Raw genomic sequence first — 15488 nt, forward strand, 5'->3', positions numbered from 1 at the left:
TACTGGAACAGCTCTAAATTATAAACCCCTTAAAGCAAGAATAATATGTGTGTGAAGTGAATGAGTGCAATCTATAAAATGACATTTTCGGCGCAACCCTTATTTAGAAACGCGAGCTGTTTTGGAATTAGTTTAAAATCTTAAAAACGCTGCTAATATCAAACTTCTTTTAACCCAACTTTAAAAAAAAAAAAATCCGTTTTATTTAATTAGGACAGAAAACCTTGATAAAATGCTGCACTCTGATAATAAAATATTCGTTAATAACTCTGTATCTCTGTGGCACCGGTAGATGATATTTTAATTACTTCTAGTCGAAGCAAGCTTTATTGTCAATCTAGGTGAATATAAAATAAATAAGTAAATAGATAAAAATATGAAAATGTAACATTTTAAAAGCAAAATTTAAACTGAAGAATACTATGACATGAATTGCAATTAACATAAAAATAAAGTAAGCAAATAACAACTGAAACATTTGAATTAAATATTTCTAATTACATTATTGTTTTAAATCATGTTGCTGGTTTTGAACTAAGTCAAAACTGATTTTTAATAGAGCATACTGTTATTTAAAAATTTAAACAACTATCTGATTATATATTTATTTAGATGAAGATTAATAAGAAAGTTTTTTTTAAAAAATTCGTTATATTCGCGCAAACGCTATATGGACATAGATAAAAATGAGCTCAGCAAGTTTGTTCTAATGCTTATTATGCTTTCGTAAATTATTATCAAAACAGATGTTTTTGAACTATTCTGTGCATATACTGCGCCACTTGCGTGTCCCTGCGTTGCATTTCGGATCTGTCAGTCAGCGCGAGTTTGTCGATCGTAATAACTTTTTAACATAAATCAGTTCCCGAACTTTATCTCCCTTAATAACTCTTTAAGCATCAAGCAAGTCCTGCATTTTATTATCAAATTCCTGCATGTTTTTAAACTGAAACCAAGATGTCAGACATGGATATGAGTAGTATTAGGTTATATTTCACTCTTTTAGAAAACTTACAAATAACGATAATTTTAGATGTTTAATTACTATATTTAAATCGCTAGACTAGGGATTAATGTAGGCTACTTATTTTTTTCTGAAAACATCGCACTCATTTAGAAAGAATGGGTCTCATGGAACTGTGCTGACAGGCACAATAAACATTTAAAGGTGATCTAGCCTACAGTTTTGTCAACGTGCTTTCAAGTTTGTTATTTTAATGCTACAATACAATGATGCATAGCACAAGCTGTATGAGGCTTTAAAAATGAGTTGTTTGCTTTCCATGAGTATTACTAACGAGAATCAAGTTATTTGTCTTTTTGATTAAAATTTTGTATTATTATTTTGAATAAATATTTACAGTTATTTAAGTTATAATTATAATAAAAAGCAAAAATGCATTTAAAATGCCATTTTAATGTAATATGAGTTGTCAACCCACCCACTTCCGGTTTAATCCGAATACAAATACAGATACAAATAATTTTGAGACTGTTACAGATACAAATACTGACTCCGCTGCACACCCCTACCCCTGTGTATAAAAATGTTAAAGGGGTACTTCACCCAAAAATGAAAATTATGTCATTTACACACTCTCATGTTGTTACAAACCCGCATACATTTCTTTGTTCTGATAAACAGGAAGGCAGATATTGTGAGAAATGTTTGTAACCAAACTGTTTGTGTAAATGACAGAATTTTCCTTTTTGGGTCAACTACCCTTTTAAGAAAATGTAGGAAATTTAGCTTGTGGATTGAATATTAAATTACTTTTATGTAACCACATAAAACCACTTATTACTAAACAGAAAAAGCCGGTCCAAGAACAATATGTCTCCTCATGGGCACCAGTTGATATTTTCTCGTCCGATTCTTTCTTCATCCTGCTCTCGGTCACTCCAGGTGTGTTGTCCTGGTTGCTTTATGGTTACAACATCTAAGTGAGAACATAAAAAAAATTAAATGTTAACATTAAAAACAGGGGTTGTCTTAACAAAAAGTAAAGCATGATCAATCCAATTAGGTACACTAATATTAAAAGGAATTTATATTTTATTTTACCTTTGTTATTTAGTACCAATTATGTATTGCTATACTCCATTTAAATATTTAAAGCAATGCTTCAGACAGATTTTAAAATTACCCCGTGATGTACTCACACTCAGTAACTCGACATACACATGTTCAGACGAACACATTGAGTTATTTTAGTAAATGTCCTTGCTTTTCCGAGCTTAATATGGGAAAAAACATGGATCAGGGTACATTTTCCCAAAGAAGTGCAGCCTTTAAAGAAGTAATCCACACCGCTCCAAGGGGTTAATAAAGTTCTTCTGTGGGTAATCGATGCTAAGAAAAGATAATGTTTTAAACTTTATAAACTATAATAACTAGTTTGCGGTAAACATTTGAATATGGATTACCTCTGTGAAGGATGAATGCACGTTTTTGAGGTTTGAAGTAAGAAGTTGTTCCCTAATTTATATTTTCTACCATTATAAAGCTTGGAAGCGCAAGTAAAAAAGGGGCTATTTTCACTTGGTATTAAGATGTGCTGTTGTCGATCGGATCACAAGTGGACGATGCTAAAGACATGTGTAAATGATTTTCAAAACATCTTGAGGTTGTCCACTTTTGACCACATTCAGAGGTAGTTGAAAACACTTTTAATCGGATTGCTTATGTAGTGTAAGCGTGCATGTGGTAGAATGTGTTCCAACACCCACAAGAGAATATCAAAGAAATATCAAAGAAAGCTTTTACATATAAATGTACAAAACACTGTGCCGCATGTTTACTTACAAGCAGCGGACTCTGGCATAATATTAGCTTCGTCCATTTAAATCCCGTCATTACTCCTGCTCATGTTTAAATGACAGCAGAAGGAATCGCCCACAGTCTCCACAGACCATCCCCTAAAAGTATTCAGAACAGAAGAGGTTGAAAGGGGACAAAACTGACGGATTTAAATACCAGGTGTAACAGAATGTGTCCTTCTCATCCGCTTATGATCCGATCGACAAAAAAAACACACACATCTTAAAGACACACTATGCAGTTATTTTACCTTAATGTAACAACTTCAAAGTTATTTCGGTGGTAAACAAAGTCATAGTAGGGCGAATCATCCTCCTGTTGAAGCTCGGGGAGGACGGCGCTACCAAAACCAGCAATGCAAGCTTGAGAGAACCGCCCCTGACAAATCTCGCGAGATCACGACTTGCTTTACGGCAACGACGTCACACACGTTAGGCTTGTTCGACGTTGTGTGGCGCTACAAGAACCGACCGCTGGATGACGTCAAAGTACCGCGAGAATGATCCGAGACGGCACTTTGACGTCATCCGGCTGTCGGTTCTTGCAGCGCCGCATAAAGTTGATCAAGCCTATGACAACAACTGCACGCGCGAATTTGAGACGTGAGGCTAAACAATTTAAAAGTTAAGAAAGCGCGTTCGGAAGAGAGTTGGAAAAGGAAAAGAGAATCTGACCGCGTTAGTAACCGGACAAGAGTCCCACTCGGTCAGGTTTTTACTCGTTGGCGTGAGCTAAAAGACAGCACTGGATGGGTTGCTGATTTGGCGATCTTGTTGATGGACTAGTAAGTAAATCTCTTATTTGTAAACTTGTTTGCGGTCTATGTTGTATGTTGTTGCGCTTGCTTGTAGTATGTCATGCGATTATCATGACAACAGTTGTCAATATCTCACATAATTATCAGGACATAAATAAGCCTAGAGGTTGTAAATAGTGTGAACATGCACAATTTGCAAACTATTATGATAGATAGCAATAATCATGTATAGTGACATTATAGCGAACAATGTTATGAAATAATGCAACGTACACAATTAACTTTGTCATGGCATTTTGTAATGTTTACTTGTGATTTAGCTGCAATCATGTAAAACGTTACAAGCTAGCAAACGCGGTACTTTATTATTATATGCACTCTACACTTGGAATAAACTTCTTATTATCCTATTACCATCATCTGTAGTTTAGTAGAATATGCAGTAGCCTAATATTTGTATGAAATTGTGAAACATTACCTGGTCATTACCTTTGGAGTACTAGAGTGGAAAATTACGACAGTTGCAAGTATTCTCCAGCGACTCTAGGGGTCGCTGTTTGACAAAAACGCCGAAATGCATAGAGCGGCTTTAATACCAAGTTTAAACAGCCCCAAAAACACAATCACTTCACCAAAGTGTGTCATTCTGCTTATAAAAGAAATGTGCATGCAGTGAGCAAAGACGTTTCTCATGATGATGACGACTCACCTTTATGGATTCAGTCTTGCATAAGCCATTTGACACGGAACAGGAATTTGCAGAAATACTGATAGGAAAGGAAAGAAACTGAAGTTAGTTTTAAGTTGGACTACTGTTCCCATATTTATCAAGCTTCTGAAAGTGCCATTTTTGTCTTAAGTACTAAGAATTCATGAAATATACTCCTACTTTCAATCTTAAGTATAAAAGCAAGTTGTCAAATTTCTTAAAGCTAAGAATCACTCTTAGTGGCCAATCACACCAAACGCATTTATGGCAGTTGCAGGCGCCTTTTTTAATTATATTCTATGGGCAGGGAGTATTTGCGCACTGTTTATGCGCGCCGAACGCCTTGCGTTTTTTGTCACCAGCCGCAGCACACGCTTTTGAAGGAGCGCTGAGAGCGGAAAACCAGCCGACGTCATTCGCATCTTTCTATTGTCCAATCAAATGGGGGGAGAGGCGGGCCTTACGGTGTGGTGAGGGAAGTTTACAGTTGCTTTGAAGAACCGGACTCCACTCGCTCACTCTCCTACGTGTTTGTGCACCTCTCACCCTCAAACAAGGTCAGAGCAAGCGTCCTCTTTATAAAGTTTCTGCTAATATGACAGTTTATAGCAAAATAATATCACGCTTCAATATTTGATTGACAAGACAGCTGACTCGTTGGTTGCTAGCAATATGAAAAGTCGCGTCACACTGCTCTTTTTTAAAAAGCGTTTGGTGTGATTATTTGAGAAAAATAAAACTGAATTCGGGACAAAAATGTAATGGATTTCATAGGGTCCTGCTAGATGCCGCTCCTCCATGACTTTAAAGAATGATTCTACAGCCCTAGAAATATGACATCAAACACGGAACAGGAAAGGAGATTCCTGTGGCAGACACCCTCTCCAGAAAGACCATAGCAACAAAACATGACAATCTCATCAAAGATATGGACATGTAGATTCACTTAATTATAAAAACTTACCAGTCAGTGACACAAAGCTCCAACAGATCCGTACCGAGGCAGTTTTCAGCAGCTCAGATAGATGATCTTGGATGGATGGCCTGCAAAGAGGAGACAATTTCCCACATACATTATTGACTTTTAAGACAAACTTTTATTGACCAGTGAAGATAAGAAAATAGTCATAATATCTGACCTGAGATATGCGCACACGCTGAGAAGTCTAAGCTAAGAGCACGAAATGTTATTCTGGCTAGAAATGTGTAAGCAGATAGAACACATGATCGAAAGATGGAGTACTTGCCTGGTTCAACATAATTCAAATACCAAGGAACCCATGATTCCTAATGAAATACCAATCAGACAGTGGCAGGTATTAGCTTCAGACCTCTTCACCTCGAACAATGAATAAATGGTTAATGTAGATTACTATAACCATTTCTTCCAATTAGACAAACTCAACACTACTATGGCTGCCACTGTCATCAGCAAGCTTAGTCACTTTCGCGAGACATGGCATACCAGTGAAATTAAAAGGTCCACAATATCAACACAAAGAGTTTGAAGACTTTGCAAAAACATTAAGTTTCACACACATTGGCCCACATGACTAATCCCGATCTCATTTTGGTAGAGAGAGTACAGGAACACACCTGTTAACAACCTCTTCATGTCTCCAGCCCAGCTCCTCATGAGTCGCAGACTGTGATCCATACTGCCAACCACAAACCAGCAGCTCCTACCTGAGATTGTCAGTTTCACAGAGACATGCTACAATGGAGTAAACAGCAGCATCAGAAAAAGTATTATTATCGTAGTTATACGCGCAAGTTTGGTGGTACAAAATAAAACGTAGCGCTTTTCTAAGCAGATTTAAAAGAGGAACTATATTTTATGGCGGAATAGCACTTTTGGGAGTACTTTGACTCGGCGCAGTAACACCCTCCCTCTCCCATTATGAGAGAGAGAAGGGTAGCAGAATTTTCAGGCGAGTCCAAGTACTCCCAAAAGTGCTATTCCGCCATAAAATATAGTTCCTCTTTTAAATCTGCTTAGAAAAGCGCTACGTTTTATTTTGTGCCACCAAACTGGCTCGTATAACTACTCGTCTTAAATAGGAAAACCGTTGATGTGTTTGGTCTCTTCTAACTTTATCTCTGTTTGGTACCATTGAATGAATGAGGCTAAGCTAAATGCCATCGAAGTGTCGCAGCGCGCCCCAGCGATTACGTGCAGGCACTAAGATGATAGAGGGATGTATCAACTCTTCTTAGTTAAGGTAATAACATAGTTTAATATGGAAAATGGATAGACTATTCCTTTAAGTATTCATACCACTTTCATTCAAAGTGTCTTATTTCTTTCAAACGAATGGCGATGTAATATTCACGTCAGTAGCCTACTAAAAGCTCAATTTGTACTTACTCTAAGTCTCCTTATTTGCACTACAAAAAATGAAAAACAAGACAGAAGCAATAATAAGAGAAGTGCTTAGGATACCATGGTTCATATCTACACTGTACTAGTTTTTCTTACCCCATAACAAGTATGTTTACTGCTGTAACTGTAGATGTTTTACTGGCTCCTAAAGGATTATCTTATAGTTGTCTTTGCTTTATATATCTCTATGCTTTTATTGCTATAAAAAAGAAAGCAGACATATAGCCAGTGTCACTGTTTGATTTGTATGAATGAGCTGTGTTTTGACCTCGAGCAAACTGTACATAAAGTCAAAGTGAGATATGACTATTTAATTAGTTATAACTATTTTATTTATCATTGCATTGAAGAGACCAACATGCTATTTCACTTTTGAGCACTTGACTTGAGTCTGATTCTGGTGGCTGTAAAAATATGAACAAAGTAATACTTACTCTTTAGCCAATAGAAAACATCAAGACACACCAAGAAAAGGATCTGAAAGAAGTAACAATAAATATACAACAGTTATTTATTCAGAATGGCCTTTAACATTTAAAGTAGAGTAGTTAATGTAATTTTGATAGGGAGCTGAACAAAGCACACATATATTGCAAAACATGGAGTAAACTTGCGATATAATTTGTTTAATACACTTAAGAAAAAACGTTTCAAAACACGTTTTTATAAAATATATAAAACAAATATCCACTAACGTTAACTGTTAGCTCACAGCTGTGCCACGGGCTCAATCAGGCTAGCCGTAAACTGAAAAAAGCCCACACTACATGGAGTAAACTTATTATAATTAACTAAACAATTTAAAATACATTTAAAAACAAGCATAACACGATTATATAGAAGATATAAAGACAAATAAAAGATGTCCATTAGCTCACACCTGCGCGACGAGCTCAGTCAAGCTGACAGCGCTCGAGCTAACATTACTAACAAACGATAAACATTCAAATTGATCATTTATTAGTCGTATCGACATATACTGACAATTGAATTAACATCCCTGTGAACTAATTTCAATAAAGTAACAACGAATTTAAGGAAACTTACCCCAGAATCGACCACAAAACAGAAACACTGGTCTGAGGAGAAAATCCCTAACGCGCGTCTCCGGTTGAATAATCACGTGACCACAAAGCATGAGATGGTCGCGCGCCTCTGCCAATAATATCATATTAAAAGAAAATAAAGATATTTGTTAAAAGATGAAAATGAAGTGCTTCTATCAGTGCTGTAGTGGACCAAAATGACCTGTTTAGAGCACATTTAACATATTTATTTAATTAAAATAAACAGAAATATTAATAGACTTTAAACAAAGCATTTCATTATCGTTCAATGTGCTCAGTATTTATTTTTTCTGCGTATACATTCATGCATATTTTGTCTGGATTATTATTGAATGGAGACACGTTGAAAAGTGGTCCGAAAAAGACGTCTAATTTTAGGCTAAATTTGGACTGAATTAGACGGACCAAACAAAGACCAGTTTTCAACGTCTTTTTTTGGACTAAATGAAGGTCATGACGGGCCGACGTGATTTAGCCCAAAAAACAACGTCTAAATGACGTCTTGTGCTGGGTGGGTTGGGGTTGGACCTTGCTTGCGTTTCTTGGGTCCGATTTCAAAGCCCCCAAACCCTTTCAGCGGTGAGGGTGGACGCAGCGATGTCCTCTGCTGGCGTCAAGTCCTGAGGCAGATCCACCTCCCGTTACACGGCGTGCCCGATTTATGCTGGCAAGCGTGGGATTCCCCCGTACAAGGACGTCGGTCTCCTCGGCTGTGAACCGCTCCTGGCGTGCGCCTGGTAAATCCGTCATAATAATAGCAACCCGCCATGGAACTTGCGCCCTTGCGTTTAAAGGGAATGTTGGCTAGCGTTCTGATTGGTTTATTTGACGTTACGCCCAAACCACACCTATGAATAATGAACCTACTTCAGACCAACCCCTTATTGATTTGCGCCCGGCGCAAGAGTTATTTCTCACGCCGGGAAAATAGCAACAGCGCCCAAGATCCGCCCACAAACTCACTTGCGCGTTGCGCTTCGCACTTGCGTTTCAGATCGTTAAAATAGAGCCCAGTGTGTTTACTGTCTGTGCTGTACTGTCTATTCAAGATTGATGGATCCTACCTTAGATCCTCACGTGCAGAAAGCTTTTATTATTGTGTTTTTTAGTTTTTTTCTTATCATTTAATTACATAATCCTTTTATAATCATTAGTTATCCATATGATTGTTTATTTGATTATTTATTAGTATTATCAATTTCATTATTTTATCATTTTTATAATTATATTATTATTATTGTTTATTCATTTATTCATTCATTATATTTTTAAATTTTATATGTCTTATTAATTTAACTGGTGTTCAATCTCATATTTGCGAAGTTTCATGAGCTATCCTGTCTGTGTAAGCAGAGATAGATAAGGGAAAGTTTATGGAAGCCCAAGGTGAAATGGGATGTTGCTGTTAAGCAGTATAACAGTGCATGTTGAATTTATGCTCTGCAGATGAAGTTTGAACATTGAGACATTTGCAACTGAGATTGTTCAATAAAAACTCTGTTCCTATTTATCATCATATAACTTTGTCTCGTGCTTGGCTTGTGCTCTTCTCTAGCTTTAATCAATCAACCTCTTGACTGACAGAAGTCTGTTTAACACCAATCTTGGTATTAACGGCTCCGCTGAGTAATTTATATTTTCTGGCGGGATCTGGCATCCGGGGCTGGATCCTAAATATTTTGTCTAGAACTGATCTAACAAGATTCAACACTAATTATTATAAGTACAAATCATAAATGAGACTTCAAAAATTTTAACTCAATAATAATCATGTAGCTGCAGTCTGACGCAGAAATGAATATGACCAGTAACCAGTAAGCAGCTTGTGCAGAGTGAGATGAGGTTCATAAAGTCTTTGTGCTTACTTTTGCTAAAGAAACCATTTCCTGTTTTTACTTCACACCTTCATCTGACTCACACCATTGTTTATCACAAGAAAACACAACGTCACCTCTGGTTACTATAAACATCAAACAAAGTAAAGCCACAAAATTGGTTCATCTCTCATTTTAGTGTAATTATTTCCATTGGTTTGAAAGTTGAATTGTCAGGTGGCATTTTTAAACCAGTACTGTCAGCAACTGGCAGTAGTAAAATTAAAAGTATATCAAACAATTTCAGTTTTTAAAAACTCTTCGGTCAAGCAGTTCTGAGTTTTTAATGTGATAACAAATATACTTTGGCAATATTTACTGTAAGAGGTTTTATTTATTATATGAGGGAAAGTTAGGGTGTAAAGTATCTCAAATATGTTTGGAATGAAAACCTATAATTGTCACTTTGATCTTTTATAAAAAAGTAAATTTTGTCTTGTGTGTTGACTGACAGTGGTGTAGTCGGTTAAAATCTCCTTCTTACTGAACGTGTCTGTAACGTCACTGACTGAATCTTCATACTTGTGGAAACTGACAGCAGCGTACAGCAGATTATCAGAGGGGATTGTGGGTAATTGTGCTGATCCAGGACCTGAAAATATATAATACAAAAATGTAAGAAATAACTTTAATGTGTGTGTGTGTGTGTGTGTGTGTGTGTGTGTGTGTGTGTGTGTGTGTGTGTGTGTGTGTGTGTGTGTGTGTGTGTGTGTGTGTGTTATCACCTGGAGTCTTGTTGCATCTTAATTTATAAACAATCAGAGTGATTCCTCCAATCAGCAGCAGAATCACACAAACACACACAATAATGATCATAGAGAAATCTGAAATTAAACAAACAAAACAGAAAAATATATACACATGAGTGATATTTAAAAAAAAATATACAAATCCACTGTACATATTAAACATGCATACACAATAGAATCTAACATCTAATCGTTAGCATAATAACATTTTTTATATCATTTATATTTGTATGTTTTTAAAACATGATCTGTTAATCTGTTAAACATTTTAATATGCAATTTTTATATACAAAAATGTTAACACTAAATTATAAGTTATAAGTACAGTGATATATTGTAAAACATTTAGCCTGATGTGTTCTGCAGACTGATCATAACCTTTGTTCTCATGTGGTTTGGTTTCCTGGATGTGTCTTTAAAATCTTCACAGCTAAATTTAGACCCTAAACCTTTAACTGTTTTCCGTTGTCAATTGTTCATCACCCAAAAAAATGTTTCACAGATCAGACAGATACAAATACATAAATTATCAACATAAAAATGTCTTCTTGTGTGTTCAACCTAAATAATGCTACACTACAAAGGTTTACTCTCTTCAGATTCATTTACTGTGTAAAATATAGACCAAAATAATTTAAATTTATTTTAAATAAATTACAATGACCACGAAAACAAGCAACTGTGTTCACTTCATCATTATTTTTTAGTTAATTTTTCTGAAGGACTGTGTCTCATAAATGTCATGTTCTGTGGAAGTCGCTGATGTTTTTGGTTTCAAAACCCATAACAAACTGTGCATCTTCACTAACCACTAGCACAAAAAACTTCAGTAACCTCATGTTCATTTAGACTCATAAAATCTTTCTGCAATCACTAAAATATATAATTACTTTCATATCTTTAAGCTATTGACTAAAGAAAAATAAACAATAAAATCAATAAGACAGTATTTTATAAATGATGCAAACTGCGGCTCCAGCTGATGCAGAGGAGAAAGAGCATGCACATGTCAGATGCGTGCACCAGAGGAAATCAAACTAGAGTTTATGTGTGTTGTATTTTCACAATAATTCAGAGTTTTCAATTATGTTGTGTCCCACTTCCCAATAGTGTTACAGTTAATCACAGGTCATGTCACATTAAGTATCCCAGTTGTTTATTGTTTAAATATAAAATTACAGAATTGAAAAGTGGAGAGTTTGTTTCATATCTAAAGTAAACTGCTCTATTTTGTCCTCTTTGAGCCGCATTGTTTGAAGAAATGAATGTTTAAACATGTGAGTCTACGCTGAATGCATCCCAGATAGCAAAGGACCAATGAATCAATGTTAGAAAGTGTTGATTTGTCAATGCTCATTGCATAAAATCACGTTTGCACCCTCCATTAATGTCGAAAAATATTGCTTCAATAAACAACTATTATGGTGATCAGTGTTTGCTTTAGTTTGACCCTTTGCCTTGTGTTTTAATGTCAAGTTTTCTTTGGCTGTTATAACAATGTTTTTAAATACATCTGTTGTTGTAAAGAAAAATAAGATCTTTGGAGATCTGGTCAATTTAATCACTGTGGGTTTGCCAAAATAAGAGTGTGTCGTGTTAGTAATGTGTCAAAGAATATAACTACCAAATCAGTCTCTGACATCATTAATAAGTGTATGGAACTCAATAATGGTGACAGTCAACAAAAGTAGCTTCATGCAGTTGAACCCAGCTGCAATGCAGATGATTGTCATAATTGTTGAGGATAAATAAGATATCTAAGCTTGTCAGCATTCTCTCTGCTTTGTCTCAATGCATTTGTAAAGCAGAACACTTATTACAATCAAGAAAAGAGAAACTACACTCTCAGAAATAAAGGTACAAAACTGTACCTTTTCTGTCACTGGGGGTGTACCCTTTCAAAAAGTACAGCTTTGCAGCTAAGGAATTCATTTTAGTACCTCAGAAGTGCATGCTGGGACCATAGAGAGCTTATTAGTACCCCAAAAATACATATTAGTATCTCAAAGGTACATATTGGTAATAAATGTTTACATATCTGTACCTAACGGTCCATACGATTACATTATTAAAGGGTCCTGCCCCAGTGACAGCTAGGGTACATATTTTGACTTTTTTCTAACAATGTAGGTCCTTAAGGTACGGTAATCTACCCAAAATTGTATTCTGTTTTGTATTGCTGTAAAGGTACCAATCGGAAACTTAGGGTACAGCCCCAGTGACAGAAAAGGTACAGTTTTGTACCTTTATTTCTGACAGTGTAGGACAGCGTGTTGTTGTTTTATCATGAAAAGCAACCAACCACACATTACCTAAATAAAATTTATTTTTAGCGGTGCACATATATTCCTACTTAAAACATACAAGCACTATAGAAGAAAAAAATTTACTTGTTGGAAGTCAAAAGCCCAATTAAAGCAAACACACCGAAGTGATATTGACTATTAACATTGACAATCAAAAGTTTCTAACACAATAGTTTCTGTCTTGTTTCTTGCATTCTGTGTTTGTAGCTCTGTTCTAACATTTCATACAGTGAAAATATTTTTAATTTGCTAAGTGGGATGAAAAATAAAATAGAAGGAAATAAAATTCTCTCACCTCTTGTGACGTTTAACTTGACTTTAGTGATGATGTGAGATCCACACCAGTATATCCCAGAATCCTCTTCTCTCAGATGACTGATGTTTACAGTAAAGACTCCAGCAGATGTTTCATTATCTCTCATTGACTTTAATGAAACTCCATCATTTACACACATTGAGGGTTCTTGTGCTTTACAGAAGAGTTTCTGAAATACAGCATGATGTTTACACTGGATTGACATGTTGTCTCCTTCACATTTATTCAAGATCATCTCTAAAAAACATCAATAGTTTTAATATCAGCACAGCAGGTTCAGTCACATGAAATATTCATATTCATTGAAAATGTTGCTCACCCTCGTTCATGATAATAATCAGATGAGTGTAAAGATAAATCACATCTGTTTCTAATCTCACTGTACAGCAGTATTTCCCAGCATCCTCTGCTGTCAATCCAGTGATGTTCACAGTAAACACACTTGCTGTCATGTCATAAATCACAGTCAATCTGTTCATCTTCATCTCATCTCTCACAGTCTCAATGAGAGGATTTCTATCTGTAGTGGAGCTCTTACACAGATACTTTGACTTTGATTTATAGATGGGATCATAAGGACAGATGATCTGAGCAGATCCTCCTTCATCTCCAAACACTGGAGGCACTGCAAACACACAAACAGATATGAGATAAAACTGTGACCATACATGTATATGATAAAACATATTGAGATTTTACTCACTGATCAAATTGAGTTGAACTTTAGTGGTCAGAGAGATGAAAGTTAAATCTCTCTCAGTGGTTTCTGCTCCACACCAGTAAACTCCAGCATCTCTCACTGTCACATTACTGATGGTCACAGTAAAAACACTTTTAGGAGATAAATCATTCAGTTTAACTTTAGATGTGTTGATGTTTTGGCAGATGTGATTTTCATCCTCTTTACAGAAGAGTTTTGAGACTTGATGTTCCTCTGGGATCTGACAGCTAATATTGACTTCATCACCAACATAAACAGATTTATTCACCCACCAGTGTGTCAGCGCTGGAAACACAATTACACACACATTGAAATCTTATTTAAATTTATATGAATGAAATAAATGATGTCAAGTTCCTCACCCTGTTTAATGTCCATCTGTATTTCAGTGAAGCTCTCAGTATACTGAGATACTTTCACTCCACACCTGTATGTCCCAGCATCTCCAGCATTGAGATCTCTAAAATACACCATCAAGACTCCTGCTGTGGTGTCATCATATAGAGAAACATCTCCATTCTTCATCCATTGATCCTGAACTGATGGAGATTTCCTCTCAGAACATCCATCTGATTCTTTACACAGATATTTTGGGTTATTTTTGTATTGAGGGTGATGACACTTGAAGATGATTTGACCTCCTGAGTATCCGCTCACTATGACCACACCCACTTGACCTGTCAATCACAAATATCACATCTGCATCTCATCACATCTGAATGAATCAAATATTACAGCAGTAAACAGAGACTGTTTGAATTGACATGAGATGTCATTGAGAGTTTATTTTACTCACTCATAATGTTGAGATGAACAGCAGTAATAATGGAGTAACTGTAGGAGCCTCTGTTACGCTGAACTCCACATAAATAAACTCCTGCATCTTCTGATCTCACATCAGTAATTGTTATGATTAATTGACCTTTATCTGTGTAATCATTTACACTGAATCTTCCTTTATTTTTCCCCATATTGGTTTTAGTTTTGTAAATCATTTCAATGGAATTTTTGTTCTCTTTGAATACAGCCTTGACATCTCCAAAATGATTTTGTGAATATTCACATTTAATAACAGCAGTTCGTTTCATTTTTGCTTCCAAACTCTTGGAGATGAAACAACAGGAATCTGTCATTCACAAAGAACATATACAATATAAAATGTGAGTTTGATGTATTTTATTTAGTGGTAAAATAAAGATATTGAGCTAAACAGCAAATTACCAGCAAAATTACAAAAACAGCAAATGAATATTAACAAATTTACATTAAACTTTGCAATATATTCTGTATATACTGTGTTTTCGTCACAATAACTTACCTTTATTCGCATTCAGATTCATTTTAAAAGCATCTGAGCCATCAACCCCAATCCGGTATCTTCCAGAATCCTCTGTGTTCAGATCTTTGATGTAGATCATCAGGTTTTCATCATTATTACAATACAGAGTGAATTTTCCTTCATTAATCCAGTGATCATGTTTCACATCGAAGCATATTACTGCACCTGTCAATCAGATTCATACTGTCAGAAAGCTTATCTAGTCCTTTCATTTGTCTGTAGAGTTATATAAATAAGTCAGAGAGTCAGATGAAATAAGTGTATGATGACATTATTAAGCAGATGACATGATGAGTGCTGCAGGACAGAAAGAGAAAAGTTGTGACCTGAGATGATGAAGAAAGTGAAGATGAGGAGGATCTTCATTTTGAGTTGAGGATGTTGATCTTCTTGATGCTGAATGTTCTCTGTGTGTCTCTACACATCTGACTACTCTTCAGTTTCTT

At 35.7% G+C, this 15488-nt stretch overlaps 1 protein-coding gene and 1 long non-coding RNA gene across 4 annotated transcripts; both read right to left on the reverse strand.

Annotated features, from left to right (window-relative positions):
- Positions 1–1262: 1262 nt before the first annotated feature.
- Positions 1263–8243, reverse strand: LOC135760549 (uncharacterized). 3 transcript variants are annotated; one of them, XR_012336603.1, is made up of 8 exons: positions 7718–8243; positions 7105–7147; positions 5884–6001; positions 5427–5574; positions 5252–5331; positions 4288–4345; positions 2807–2919; positions 1263–1940 (listed from the first exon to the last, which is right to left on the reverse strand). It is a non-coding gene; the product is annotated as an uncharacterized lncRNA (long non-coding RNA). The 3 variants fall into 3 exon arrangements; XR_010537427.2 differs by lacking the exon at positions 5427–5574 and having other exon boundaries at positions 7718–8237; XR_010537428.2 differs by lacking the exons at positions 1263–1940; positions 5427–5574 and adding an exon at positions 2123–2353 and having other exon boundaries at positions 7718–8237.
- Positions 8244–9995: 1752 nt separating this feature from the next.
- Positions 9996–14781, reverse strand: LOC135760515 (polymeric immunoglobulin receptor-like). Its single transcript, XM_065274525.2, has 7 exons — positions 14500–14781; positions 14066–14380; positions 13686–13988; positions 13302–13607; positions 12962–13219; positions 10337–10435; positions 9996–10203 (listed from the first exon to the last, which is right to left on the reverse strand). The coding sequence occupies exons 1-7, from the start codon at positions 14696–14698 to the stop codon at positions 10013–10015; spliced, it is 1671 nt and encodes a 556-aa protein (XP_065130597.1). The 5' UTR covers positions 14699–14781; the 3' UTR covers positions 9996–10012.
- Positions 14782–15488: the final 707 nt, after the last annotated feature.

This window comes from Paramisgurnus dabryanus, chromosome 4 (assembly GCF_030506205.2).
Source record: "Paramisgurnus dabryanus chromosome 4, PD_genome_1.1, whole genome shotgun sequence".
Lineage (NCBI taxonomy): Eukaryota > Metazoa > Chordata > Actinopteri > Cypriniformes > Cobitidae > Paramisgurnus > Paramisgurnus dabryanus.